The sequence below is a fragment of the Aureococcus anophagefferens genome (genome assembly GCF_000186865.1).
Source record: "Aureococcus anophagefferens unplaced genomic scaffold AURANscaffold_17, whole genome shotgun sequence".
Lineage (NCBI taxonomy): Eukaryota > Pelagophyceae > Pelagomonadales > Pelagomonadaceae > Aureococcus > Aureococcus anophagefferens.
This window is the reverse complement of record NW_008705577.1, coordinates 344,076-356,690: the sequence shown is the minus strand read 5'-3', so window position 1 is coordinate 356,690 and position 12,615 is coordinate 344,076. Positions and strand designations below refer to the sequence as shown.

The 12,615-nt window shown below is 71.7% G+C and overlaps 3 protein-coding genes across 3 annotated transcripts in view; 2 read left to right on the top strand and 1 right to left on the bottom strand.

Annotated features, from left to right (window-relative positions):
* Positions 1–255: 255 nt before the first annotated feature.
* On the top strand, positions 256–1,607 carry AURANDRAFT_65825 (hypothetical protein; the record flags this gene model as incomplete). The annotated part of the gene is made up of 2 exons (XM_009040934.1): positions 256–961; positions 1,066–1,607. 2 exons carry the CDS (start codon positions 256–258, stop codon positions 1,605–1,607), a joined length of 1,248 nt encoding a protein of 415 aa, XP_009039182.1.
* A 3,700-nt stretch (positions 1,608–5,307) lies between these two features.
* Positions 5,308–5,994, bottom strand: AURANDRAFT_65824 (hypothetical protein; the record flags this gene model as incomplete). Its single annotated transcript, XM_009040834.1, has 1 exon — positions 5,308–5,994. The coding sequence occupies one exon, from the start codon at positions 5,992–5,994 to the stop codon at positions 5,308–5,310; it is 687 nt and encodes a 228-aa protein (XP_009039082.1).
* A 194-nt stretch (positions 5,995–6,188) lies between these two features.
* AURANDRAFT_72040 (hypothetical protein) overlaps positions 6,189–12,615 on the top strand; it is a gene marked incomplete at both ends in the record, with an annotated part of 15,215 nt that continues 8,788 nt past the window's right edge. The window contains 7 exons of the mRNA XM_009040935.1: positions 6,189–7,003; positions 7,103–7,316; positions 7,539–8,309; positions 8,614–9,311; positions 9,807–10,441; positions 11,179–11,366; positions 11,827–11,925. Of these exons, the coding sequence (XP_009039183.1) occupies positions 6,189–7,003; positions 7,103–7,316; positions 7,539–8,309; positions 8,614–9,311; positions 9,807–10,441; positions 11,179–11,366; positions 11,827–11,925 (3,420 nt within the window). The remainder of the gene's footprint in view (positions 7,004–7,102; positions 7,317–7,538; positions 8,310–8,613; positions 9,312–9,806; positions 10,442–11,178; positions 11,367–11,826; positions 11,926–12,615) is intronic.

The following is a 12,615-nucleotide window of genomic DNA, read 5'->3' as shown; positions in this document are numbered from 1 at the left end:
GGCCGCGGATGAGCTCGTCGTTGGACGTCGCGCACGTCGTCTCGTAGAGGAACTCGTCCTCCTGGCCGAACTTGACGTGGATGACGACCATCGTTGCGTGTAGCGGCGCTGTTTTACGCGTCCAGGCTGGCGCTCCAGAGGCGAGTGAGCGGCTCCCGAGGTTTGTGGCAGCTTTAGCTCGTTGGCGAGCACCTTGACTTTGGGGCAGCCTCGCATCCACGATCAAAACCCCGCGGTCTGGCCAACCGTCCTTCCATGCCGCTCTCGCCGGAGAAGGGCAGCAGCGCGACGAACATCATGCCCGCGGACTGGGCCAAGGACGTGCAGGCGCTCGTGCGCCGGCACAAGTACAACTTCGACGCCGCCGCGAAGGAGGTCGGCGCGACGGCCAAGGAGCTGCGCATGGAGCTCGCGCGCCAGGAGTTCGGCGACGAGGCCGGGGCGCCGAAGCCCAAGGCGCCGGCCCAGCCCGTCGTCCGCGCCGTGAAGAAGCCCGCGGCCGCCGCCGCGGCGGCGGACGACGACGACGACGACGCGGGCCTGAAGGTGCTCGACGTCGCCGCGATGCGCGCGCGCCACGGCCTCGTGCCCCGGGCGCCGCCGCCGAAAGCGGCGGCGCCCGTCGACGCGCCGGCGACGCCGGCGGCGCCCGCGTCCTGGGACCCCGACGCCTTCTTCGAGGCGCAGCGGCTCAGGGACCTGGAGAACTTTGCGAAGAAGGAGGCGATCTTCGACCGCGTGCTCGCGTCCCTCGGCGGCGGCGACGGCGACGCGTCGTCGTCCGTGCCGTCGGACGTGCTCGAGGCCTTCGAGAAGCAGCGCGCGGAGGAGCGCGAGCGCCTCGAGCGCCTCGACGCGAAGAAGAAGGAGCGCGACGAGCTGCGCGAGCTCGCCGCGCAGCGCGAGGCGCTCCGCCGCCGCTTCGACGAGGACAGCCCGGACGCCGAGGGCGTCGACCAGCGTCCTGTGGCCGAGACGATTGAGATTTCGGGTGGGGAAACGAATCGTTACCGAGAGCTTTTGACCGGGAAAACGATGAGATATCGTCACCGTCATGCTTGGTAGGCGTCGACCCCCTCCGGGACCTCGCCCCCGCCGCGCCGGCGCCGCAGCGCTTCGTGAGCCGCGAGTCGAAGCGCGTCGAGGCCGAGGAGCTGTCCAAGGCCGCCGCGGCGATGATGCCCGCCGACGGCGCGTCGTGCACCTACGACCCCGCGGGCCTGGACAAGATCCTCGACATGATCGAGGCGGAGCACGAGGAGGACGGCGTCGTCGGCGTGAGCGACGAGCTCGCGGACCTCTTCGCGCTCATGGACGCGGCGCCGAAGCAGCCCATGCACAAGGTCCGCAAGGCCCCCGCGGTCGAGCCGCCGCTGCCGTCGCCGCCGCCCAGGGCCAAGGGGCCCGTCGACGCCTCGAACCGCTTCGCCGCGCTCGCGCCGCCGTCGCCGCCCAAGGCCGCGTCGAAGCCCGCGGCGCCTCCCGCGGCGCGCGGCGCGGCGCGCGGCACGCGCGGCGAGGTCTACGCGCAGCGCGATGATTCGGAGAGCGACGACGACGACGACGACTGGCGGTCGGCGCGGAAGGGGTGGAAGGGGGGTCGGTGAGAGTGTCCTCCGGCTTGCTTCCCTTCTGTTTTTTTATAACACCGCATCTCCTACTACTAAGTAGTACACTACTACGTGCGAAAATTTTATCTCCGAGGCGATAAGCGCCTCGAAGCGTGGTGTCGCGACTTGGTAGCCGCGGGATCGCCTCCGTCGTCGTCCGTCGGCGACTTTCCACTGATGTCGTCGACGGCTCCCTGGTCGTCGTCGGAGGCCGCTCCCTTGTCGTCGATGACGTTTTTGTGGTGCGTGCCGTCGTCGTCGTCGTCGTCGTCGTCGTCGTCGTCGTCTGCGCTGGCGTCGTCGTCGTCGTCGTCGTCGTCGTCGTCGTCGTCATCATCATCATCGTCGTCGTCGTCGTCGCGTTTATGGTGTCGATCATTGTCGTCGTCGTCATCGTCGTCGTCGTCGTCGTCATCGTCCGCTTTCGACGTCAGGTCGTCCGTGTCGTCCGCGACGTCGTCGTCCGCGCTCGAGCTCGCATCGTCCACGACTGCTCGTCGGTCGTCGTCGAGGTCGACCGCATCGTCGTCGTCGTCGTCGTCGTCGTCGTCGTCGTCCGCCGCGGTCGCGACGTCGTCGTCGTCTGCCGTGGTCGCGACATCGTCGTCGTCGGTCGTGGACGCGTCCGCGTCGTCGTCGTCGTCGTCGTCATCGTCGTCGTCATCGTCGTCCGCGGCTTCGGCCGACGGCGCGAAAGATGGGGACGCCGACGGATAAAGAGACGGCGTGAGCGACGGGCTGAACGTCGGGTAAAAAGATGGAGTCGACGAGGGTGCGTAGGACGGCGAGGCCGTGGGCGCCGACGAGGGCGCGCTCGACGGCAGCGCAGTCGGGCCCGCTGTCGGCGACGCGCTGGGCGCGGCCGAAGGTGCCGCTGACGGCGAGGGGCTCGGTGCGGGGCTCGGTGATGTCGAGGGCAACGACGAGGGCGAGCTGGAAGGACTCGGCGACGGCGCGGGGCTCGGAGGCGTCGACGGCGCCGCGGAGGGCGTAGACGACGGGGACGGAGACGGCGCTGCAGACGGTCGAGGCGACGGCGCTCCACTCGGCCAGTACGTCGGCAGCGGCGACGGCGGCGGAGATGGATACGGGCTTGGCAGCGACGACGGCCGGCTGGATGGCCAAGAGGTCGGCGCGTACGAGGGCGTCGAACTGGGCCACGAGGACGGCATCGGTGTGATCACGGAGGGCACCTTCGTCGGGCTGTACGTGCTCGGCGGATGCGTCGGGAATGTCGTCGAAGGCTGGCGCGTCGGCGAGGCGTCGGGCGAGACAGTCGATGGACAGCTCGAAGGCGAAGCTGTCGACGGGCAGCTCGACGGCGAATAGCTCGTCGGCGCGGGGACCGGCAGTCGCGTTGGCCCAGCCGAAGGCGCCGCCGTCGAGGGGCACGTCGACGGTGACGGAGACGGCGAGGCGGTCGACGGCGCGGCGGTCGACGGCGAGTACGTCGGCGAGCCGTCGGGCGCAGAGGTCGACGGCAATGCCGACGGCGATGACGTCGACGGCAACGCCGAGGGCGAGTACGTCGGGCACGTCGAGGGCACGGGGACCGGGAGCACGGTGGGTCTCGCGAGGGGATACAGGGTCGGGACCGTGGTCGACGGACACAGGCTCGGCGGCAAAGAAGGATGCGCGGTGCTGGGCACGGAGCTCGGTGGGTACGACGGGGTCGCCGACGGGCTCGGCGCGGGCAGGGCCGTCGGGACCGGCAGCGGCGGCATCGACGGGATCGAAGATGGCGTCGGCGGGGCTCGGACTTGGCATGTACGAGGGGGGTCCGGTCGGCGAGGGCAGCGGCAGCAATGTCGGCCCCGTGCTGGGTAGGCGGTCGAGGGACACGGCGACGGATCGTATGAGGGCATCGCTGTGCTGGGCCTCGCCGAGGGTTCCGGCGTCGGCGGGACGCTCGGCGCGGACGACGGTGAGGCCGTCGACGGCGCGGGCGACGGCACGTACGATGGCGAGCCCGAGGGCTGGGGCTCGGGAAGCGTCGACGGTCCGCTCGTCGGCGTGAGCGTCGTGGGCGACGCCGTCGAGGGAGACGGCGATGGAATCCGCGTCGGCCGTCGAGTCGGCTCGGCTGTAGGCGTCGCCGTCGGCTTGGGCAGCGGCACGCGCGTCGGTTTCGGCGACGGCGCCGATGACGGAGCGTAGGTCGGCTGCGGCAGCGGCAGGATCGTCGGACCGGACCTACAAAACACGTGTGACGAGCGGTCGTCTGGGATTCTCGGCGCCGTGTCGCACGATGGCGCCGCCGTCGACGGGCAGGGCGTGGGTTCCCCGCTCGGGAAGCCGCTGGGCACGAACGTCGAAGGCGTGCCGGTGGGCGTTTGCGTGGGGGCGCTCGTCGGGAGCTTCGTAGGTCGTCGCGTCGGCCGCGGGCTCGGCATGGACGTCGGGCGGCTCGACGGCGCCGCCGAGGGCGCGTACGTCGGCAAAGGCGCGGGCAGCGCCGTGGGGCCAGACCTACGAATCGACGGGATCGCGATGGGGCAAACGATGGATCGGGAGAGGTTCGACGCCGACGCGAACGATGGCGCGGCCGTCGAGGGCATCGACGTGGGCGTCGCCGACGGGTGGGACGTCGGCAGCCGCGTGGGTCGTCTCGTAGGCCTCGGCGAGGGCACGACCGACGGCAACGACGACGGCGCCGCGGTACTCGGCGGCGCAGAAGGCGCCGCGGTCGAAGGAGAAGACGACGGCTCGTAGGACGGGGTCGAAGAGGTCGGCATGGACGTCGGGAGCGGGTAGGGCAACACCGTGGGCATGCCGGACGGCGCCGAGGTACTCGGCGGCGCCGACGGGCTCGTCGACGGCTCCGGACTGGGAGAGCTGGTCGTAGGCGCCGCCGAGGGCTCAAAACTGGGCAGACGTGTCGGGTCGCCGCTCGGCCCCACGGACGGGAGCTCAGTAGGACGGAGAGTAGGATTCAGCGTCGGAGAAGTCGACGGATCGTACGACGGAGTCGAGCTTGGCGCCGGATACGGCAAAATCGTGGGAGAGCCGCTCGGAGTGGTCGACGACGGCGCGGCCGAGGGCGAAGGGCTCGGCGCCGAGGTCGTCGGGCTCGTCGATGGCGCGGCCGTCGACGGGATCATGCTCGGGCCCGTCGAGGGGCCGTACGAAGGCGTCGGCGTGGGCGCCGCCTCGGGCGACGTCGTGGGGCTCGGGTACGGGATCCGCGACGGCGGAGAGCTCGGTACCGCGGTCGTCGGGACCGAAGAGGGCGGATACGACGGAGCTGGCGAGGGCGCCGGCAGCGGCGGCATCGTCGGGGCCGAAGACGGCGCATACGACGGCGCGGCGCTCGGCGCGGGCAGCGGCGGCGACGTCGGCCGCGAGCTGGGCAACAGGCTCGGCCCGTCGGTCGGCGCTTCGGTCGAGGGCCTCGGCGAGGGAGCGTAAGAAGGGGTCGCAGATGGTCTGGAAGTCGTCGGCGGCACGCTCGGGCTCGGCGTCGGCGCGGGCCAGGGCAGCAGCGTCGGGTCGTAGCTCGGCACCTACGAGACGAACGAGATCAAGGTCGCGCGGTCCGGCGCGCGCCCCGTCGGCGACGGCCCTCGTGGGCGTCTCGGGAGGCTCGACCACTGCACAGGGCTTTGATTGCTCGGTGCTCGCTGTGGAGCAGCGTTCGAGGCCTCCGTCGTCGCCTCCGGGACCGCCGCGGCGTTGAAGTCGGCTCAGTTCCACCATATCAGGCGCCGGTCGCAACGGGCGTCGGGCTCCCCGACGGCGCGGGCCACGGCAGCATCGTCGGCCCGGGCGTGCTGCTATCGTCGTCGAAGCTGTAGCTGCCGTAGCTCGACGCGTCGTAGTAGAAGGAGTAGCTCGTCGCCAAGTAGCCGCCGCCGTCGTCGTCCGTCGACGCGCTGTCGTCGTCGTCGACGAAGGCGTAGGAGTACGTCTCGTCGTCGTCGTACAAGTACGAGTACGACGACCCCGCTTCCGCGTGGTAGTGCCGTGTCCTATGCGTGTGCACCGCGTGGCGCGACCGCTCCCGCTCCGCGCTCGCGGCCGACGGCGCGGCGCTGGGCTCCGGCGTGGGGTACACCCGTCGTCGCGTTCGTCGCGAGTCCGGGTCCGCGCCGCCGAGTGCGCCGTCGGAGCCGCGGCCGAGCGCGCCGGTCCCGCCGCCGCTGCTCCGCTGCAGCGCCCCCGTCAGCGTCGAGAGCAGCGACCCATCCGACGACGACGAGTCCCGCCGCGCGGCGACCGTGACCGCGATCGCGCCCACGGCAACGAGCAGCACGCCAAACTCTTGTCGTCTTCTCCGGCGCTTGAAGCTCGGCTCCGGCCGAGCCGCGAGGAGCGGCTGCTCCTCCGCCCGGCAGGGCGCCTCGAAGGGCGGCGGGAAGCGGACCTGGAGGTCCAGGTCCTCCATGGTCCGCTAATACCGCGCCACCCGCCGCGCCATCGCGCGCCTCACCCAATTGTGGAGGCGAAGAACGGATACATGCGCGGCTTGCAGTCTATTTCGTTCCGCCGGCGCACGCCTGTCCGGTGATGGGGCAGCGCGCGCCGCACAAGATGGGACCGCCACGAAGACGACGCCTCGTCCCGCTCACCCTCCTCGCGATGCTCCACACCGCGACGCCGCAGTACGAGGAGGACACTTTGCAGTACGCGGAGATGCTCGAGAACGGCAACGGCGCTCTCGTCGAGCTGCTGAAGAGCAACGAGGCCGTCGAGGACTACTTCTACCCGGCGCGGTCCTACTTCAACCGGGACCAGTACATGTTCGAGGTGCCGCACGCGATGAAGTACGCCATCGGGCTCATCGCGGACACCGGCGTCGCCTCGTCCGGAGCCCGCGAACCTCTGACCTACGCGCGCTCGCAGGTCGACCCGTGCGTGGGCAACCCGTACGACTGCTGCATGAACTGGTACGGATCGCCGGCCTACGCCAGGGTGCGGCGCGATCTCGTCGACTACGGATATCGGGACCCGCAGAGCGCGTTTTCGCACATGCTTCTGGCGCTTCCCGGGGAGATCCTCGCGAACGTGGACCTCGTCGACGCGGAGGGCGCGGAGATCGACGCGAGCGAGCGGCGGCGCGCCGACGACGAGACCTTCCTCGCGGAGGAGTGCGAGAGCGCGCCGGAGGACGGCGAGGTCATGTTTCGGCTCGAGTCCAACGGCGAGCTCGTGCGCACGAACGAATTCAGCCACTGCCAGGGCACGCGGCTCGGCATGCGGCCGTTCCCGATCCAGCCCTACTGCAGCGACAACAACGCGACGGTCAACGCGTCGGCGAGCTGCTTCGACGTCGACGGCACGGAGCGGCCCAACTGCGTCCAGGTCGCCTTCACGCAGACGGCGATGATCATCAACTGCGGCGAGCCCGGCAGCCCGAACAACGAGGACTTTAGCCAGCACCCGCACTGCGGCACGTTCATCGAGCGCGTTTCTCCGAGTCTTTGACGGCGCGCCGCGAGCGGGCGACCGTCGCCCGCGGAGCTCCGGCGCGGGACGCGCGAACCCCCCCGCAGGCTCCACCGCGAGAACGGGTCGCCCTACAACCCGGACGAGAGCTTCGTCATCAACGAGAAGCGCATCGACACGGCCCTGACGACGGGCTACACGACGACGACCATCGACCTCGCCTACGGCATCCAGGTCGTCGACCGCATCGCCTGCAACTACGAGGAGTCGACGATGCGCGCGCGGACCGGCGCGTCTTTCTTCGATCGGTCGCGTCGATCGGTTTCGTCCCCCCCTGTCTGTTTCGATCGTCCGGCGCCGTCGAAGGGTCACCCCGTCGCGTCGAGATCGATGGTCCGGCGCCGTCGAAGGGTCACCCCGTCGCGTCGAGATCGATGGTCCGGCGCCGTCGAAGGGCGAGATCGTCGGCCCCGTGGGCGAGAGCGGCTGCGGCAAGTCGACGTTCGTGTCTATGCTCGCGTCACCCCGTCCTCCCCCCCGCAGGTCGGCTCCATGGTCTACATCAAGGAGTCGAGCCCCGAGTGCTGCTGCCCGCCGGGCTACAACAACGAGCTCAAGACGGGCACGTTCTTCTGCCCGAAGAACATGCTCGAGGACACCGCGGGCCCCTACAGCAACCGGCTGTCGACGCTGAACCACTACCTCGCCAAGGACGAGGCCGCGGCCGAGTACCCCTACTGCCCGACGCTCGAGGAGGACCAGGACACGCTCCAGTGCTCCAACTTCACGGACGCCTGGGGCGGCCGGCGCTACTACAACACGGAGTGCCCGAAGATCGGCGGCAACAACGAGACGGGCTACTACGACAGCCCCTACCTCGTCGGCAAGACCTACGGCGGCAAGTGCTTCTACTGGCCCGGCTGCTCGGCCCACCCCCACCGGACCGGCTCCTACGGCGAGGGCGGCACCGTCGCGGGCGACCTCGCGTACGAGAACGACGGCTGCGCGCACCGCTGCGAGGTCAACGACATCGCCAACTGCCCGACGAACGACATGGACACGCACTTCTCCTTCCAGGGCCTCCTCGGGAAGATCACGTGCATGCCCACGGACAAGGAGGACTGCGTCAACATGGCCCTGGACCAGTACGACGAGGACAGCATCTACTACCTCGTCACGTTCAACGACAACCGCACGAACTACGCGTTCCGCTCCACGGACCTCGAGCTCCACCAGCCCCGCCACAACTACCAGCTCTGGTGGGTCCAGCGCACGCGCTACAACTTCATCGTCCAGAAGAAGAAGGCCATCCGCGTCACGGAGCCCACGTGCACCTTCGACTCCATCAACGACCGCTACTTCCCCTACACGATCATCCGACCCGACGGGTCCTACATCGATACTTTATAAGACGACCTAAAGTCGAGGCGGCGGCATAATGCCTCATCCCCGCGGGCTCGGATAGAAACGGCATGTTAGGTTGAAGTAGTACTTCAATAATACTTGGACATTTTCTTCACCTTTACTGCGAGTTCGATGGATGATGGTGGACGCTTTTGAACTGTGGTTCTTGCTGCTCCCGGCGGTCGCCCGCGCGGGCCAGTACGGCTTCATCCAGGACGGCTCGACCTGCGGTACGGTCGTCACCTACACGTCGGGCTGGTATAACGTCTGCGACGACGGCTGGGACATCGTCGACGCCCACGTCTTTTGCCGCGACGCCTACGGCGGCGTGGGCTACGCCAGCCCCTCCGGGTCCTGGAACTGGTACGCGAACGATACGACGGTGCAGCTCACCGATGGCGCTTACGGCGTGGGCTACGACGACCTCGCGTGCTCGGGGAGCGAGGCGTACCTCTACCAGTGCAAGGGCACGACGGCGCACGACTGCGGGTCCTCGGATTACGCGGGCGCCTGCTGCACCTCGGGGACGATCCAGCTCCTCGACGGCCCGGACGCCTACTCGGGCACGATCTACGTGCTCAACCCGCATACGAACACCTGGGGCAACGTTTGCGACGACGCGTGGGACCTCGCCGACGCGGACGTCGTCTGCCGGCAGGTCTTCGGGACGGACTACCAGGCCTACATGGCGACGGCGAACAACTACTTCGGGTCCGCGGCCAACGACGGCAACTTCGTCTACGACGACGTGGGCTGCTACGGCTATGAGAACTACCTCGCGGCGTGCACGTACACGCACACGCACAACTGCGGCAACGGCGAGCAGGCGGGCGTCATCTGCGTCACGCCGACGCCCAACCCGACGCCACTGCCGACGCCCCGGCCCTCGACGGCCGCGCCGTCGCCGGCCCCGTCCGCGGCGCCGTCTGCGTCCCCGAGCTCGACGCCGTCCGCCGCGCCGTCGCCGGCCCCGTCCGCGGCGCCGAGCTACGGACCGTCGCCCCTGCCGTCCGCCGCGCCGTCGCCGGCCCCGTCCGCGGCGCCGTCTGCGTCCCCGAGCTCGACGCCGTCCGCGGCGCCGTCTGCGTCCCCGAGCTCGACGCCGTCCGCCGCGCCGTCGACGCCCCCGTCCGCCGCGCCGTCGACGCCCCCGTCCGCCGCGCCGTCGGCGTCCCCGAGCACCCCGCCGTCCGCGGCCCCGTCGGCGTCCCCGAGCGCCTCGCCGAGCGCCGGACCGTCGCCCCTGCCGTCCGCGGCGCCGTCGGCGTCCCCGAGCGCCTCGCCGAGCTACGGACCGTCGCCCCTGCCGTCCGCGGCGCCGTCGGCGTGCCCGAGCGCCTCGCCGAGCGCCGGACCGTCGCCCCTGCCGTCCGCGGCGCCGTCGGCGTGCCCGAGCGCCTCGCCGAGCTACGGACCGTCGCCCCTGCCGTCCGCGGCGCCGTCGGCGTCTCCGGTCGCCCACACGGGCCAGTACGGCTTCATCCAGAGCGGGAGCACCTGCGGCACGGTCGTCACCTACACGACGGGCTGGTACAACGTCTGCGACGACGACTGGGACATCGTCGACGCCCACGTCTTTTGCCGCGACGCCTACGGCGGCTGGTCCTGGAACTGGTACGCGTACGAGGCGACGGTGCAGCTCACCGATGGCGCTTACGGCGTGGGCTACGACGACCTCGCGTGCACGGGCAGCGAGGCGTACCTCTACCAGTGCGCCGGCACGACGGCGCACGACTGCGGGTCCTCGGATTACGCGGGCGCCTGCTGCACCTCGGGGACGATCCAGCTCCTCGACGGCCCGGACGCCTACTCGGGCACGATCTACGCGCTCAACCCGGCGACGAACACCTGGGGCAACGTTTGCGACGAAGGGTGGGACCTCTCCGACGCGGACGTCGTCTGCCGGCAGGTTTTTGGGCCGTACTACCAGGCCTACATGGCGACGACGAACAACTACTTCGGGTCCGCGGACAACGACGGCAACTTCGTCTACGACGACGTGGGCTGCTACGGCTCCGAGAACTACCTCGCGGCGTGCACCAGTACGTCGAGCCACAATTGCGGCGACGGCGAGCAGGCGGGCGTCATCTGCATCACGCCGACGCCCAACCCGACGACGGCCGCGCCGTCGCCGGCCCCGTCTGCGGCGCCGTCGGCGTCCCCGAGCGCCTCGCCGAGCGCCGGACCGTCGCCCCTGCCGTCCGCGGCGCCGTCGGCGTGCCCGAGCGCCTCGCCGAGCTACGGACCGTCGCCCCTGCCGTCCGCGGCGCCGTCGACGCCCCCGTCCGCCGCGCCGTCGGCGTCCCCGAGCACCCCGCCGTCCGCGGCGCCGTCGCCGTCCCCGAGCGCCTCGCCGAGCGCCGGACCGTCGCCCCTGCCGTCCGCGGCGCCGTCGACGCCCCCGTCCGCCGCGCCGTCGGCGTCCCCGAGCACCCCGCCGTCCGCGGCGCCGTCGCCGTCCCCGAGCGCCTCGCCGAGCGCCGGACCGTCGCCCCTGCCGACGGCTTCGTTCGTCGAGATCACGAGTATGGGCACTGAGTCGACGTGCGTCGCCGACGTCGAATGCGAGCTTCTCTGGGTGTACCGCGGCGACTCGGGCGCCTGCGCGACTTTGACCGCCGTCTTCACCGACCCGGACGGCAACGTCATCCTCACGGAATCTCAGGACAACGACGGCCAAGAGACGCACATCGTTCCCGGCGACGCAACGGTGAGCGAGTACACGCTGACGCTCACGTGCGACGACGACGCCACGTTGACCGACTCCGTTGATTTCCAGGTGTCGTTCACGCCCGCGCCGACGGCCGCGCCGTCGAGCAGGCCCAGCGCGACGCCGTCGGCTCTGCCGAGCGCGGCGCCGTCCTCATCCCCGAGCTCGACGCCGTCCGCCGCGCCATCTGCCTCGCCGAGCGCGGCGCCGTCCTCGTCCCCGAGCTCGGCGCCGTCATCCTCGCCGTCCTCGGCGCCGTCCGGCGCGCCCACCGCGTCCCCGAGCGCGGCGCCGTCCGGCGCGCCAACCGCGTCCCCGAGCGCGGCGCCGTCCGGCGCGCCCACCGCGTCCCCGAGCGCCTCGCCGTCCCCCGCGCCGAGCGCGGCGCCGACCGGCGCGCCGTCGCCGACGCCGAGCGCCCTGCCCACGGTCACGCCGACGGCCTCCTTTCTCGAGATCGAGAGCGTCGGCACCGAGTCCACGTGCGTTCATGGCGTCGAGTGCGAGGTCCTCTGGACGTACCGCGGCGATCCGAGCGCCTGCGCCACGGTGGAACTCTACGTGACCGACCCAGACGGGGCCGTCGTCGACAGCGTGACGACGGATAACGACGGTCAGCAGATGAATCTCGTCTCAGGCGACGCCGAGGTCAACGCGTACACGATGACGGTCGCGTGTGAAGCGGACGACTCCCTCGCGGACTCGTACGACTTTCAGGTGTCGTACACGGCCGCGCCGACGGCGGCGCCGACGACGGCGGCGCCGACGACGGCCGCGCCGACGACGGCCGCGCCGACGACGGCCGCGCCGACGACGGTGGCGCCGACGAGCGCCGCACCGACGAGCGCCGCGCCGAGCGCCGCGCCGTCGGTCCCGCCGAGCGCCGGCGCAACGTCCCCGGCGCCGACGGCGCCCCCCACGCTCCGGCCGACGCCGGCGCCGTCGCCCGCGCCTACGCTCCGGCCGACGCCGGCGCCCTCGCCCGCGCCCACGGTCACGCCCGGAGGGCCGACGGCCGCGCCGGTCTTCGCGCCGACGCCGCGGCCGTCCCCGGCGCCGACGGCGCCCCCCACGCTCCGGCCGACGCCGGCGCCGTCGCCCGCGCCCACGCTCCGGCCGACGCCTTCGCCCTCGCCCGCGCCCACGGTCACGCCCGGAGGGCCGACGGCCGCGCCGGTCTTCGCGCCGACGCCGCGGCCGTCCCCGGCGCCGACGGCGCCCCCCACGCTCCGGCCGACGCCGGCGCCCTCGCCCGCGCCCACGGTCACGCCCGGAGGGCCGACGGCCGCGCCGGTCTTCGCGCCGACGCCGCGGCCGTCCCCGGCGCCGATGGCGCCCCCCACGCTCCGGCCGACGCCGGCGCCGTCGCCCGCGCCCACGGTCACGCCCGGATCGCCGACGGCCGCGCCGGTCTTCGCGCCGACGCCGCGGCCGTCCCCGGCGCCGACGGCGCCCCCCACGCTCCGGCCGACGCCGGCGCCGTCGCCCGCGCCCACGGTCACGCCC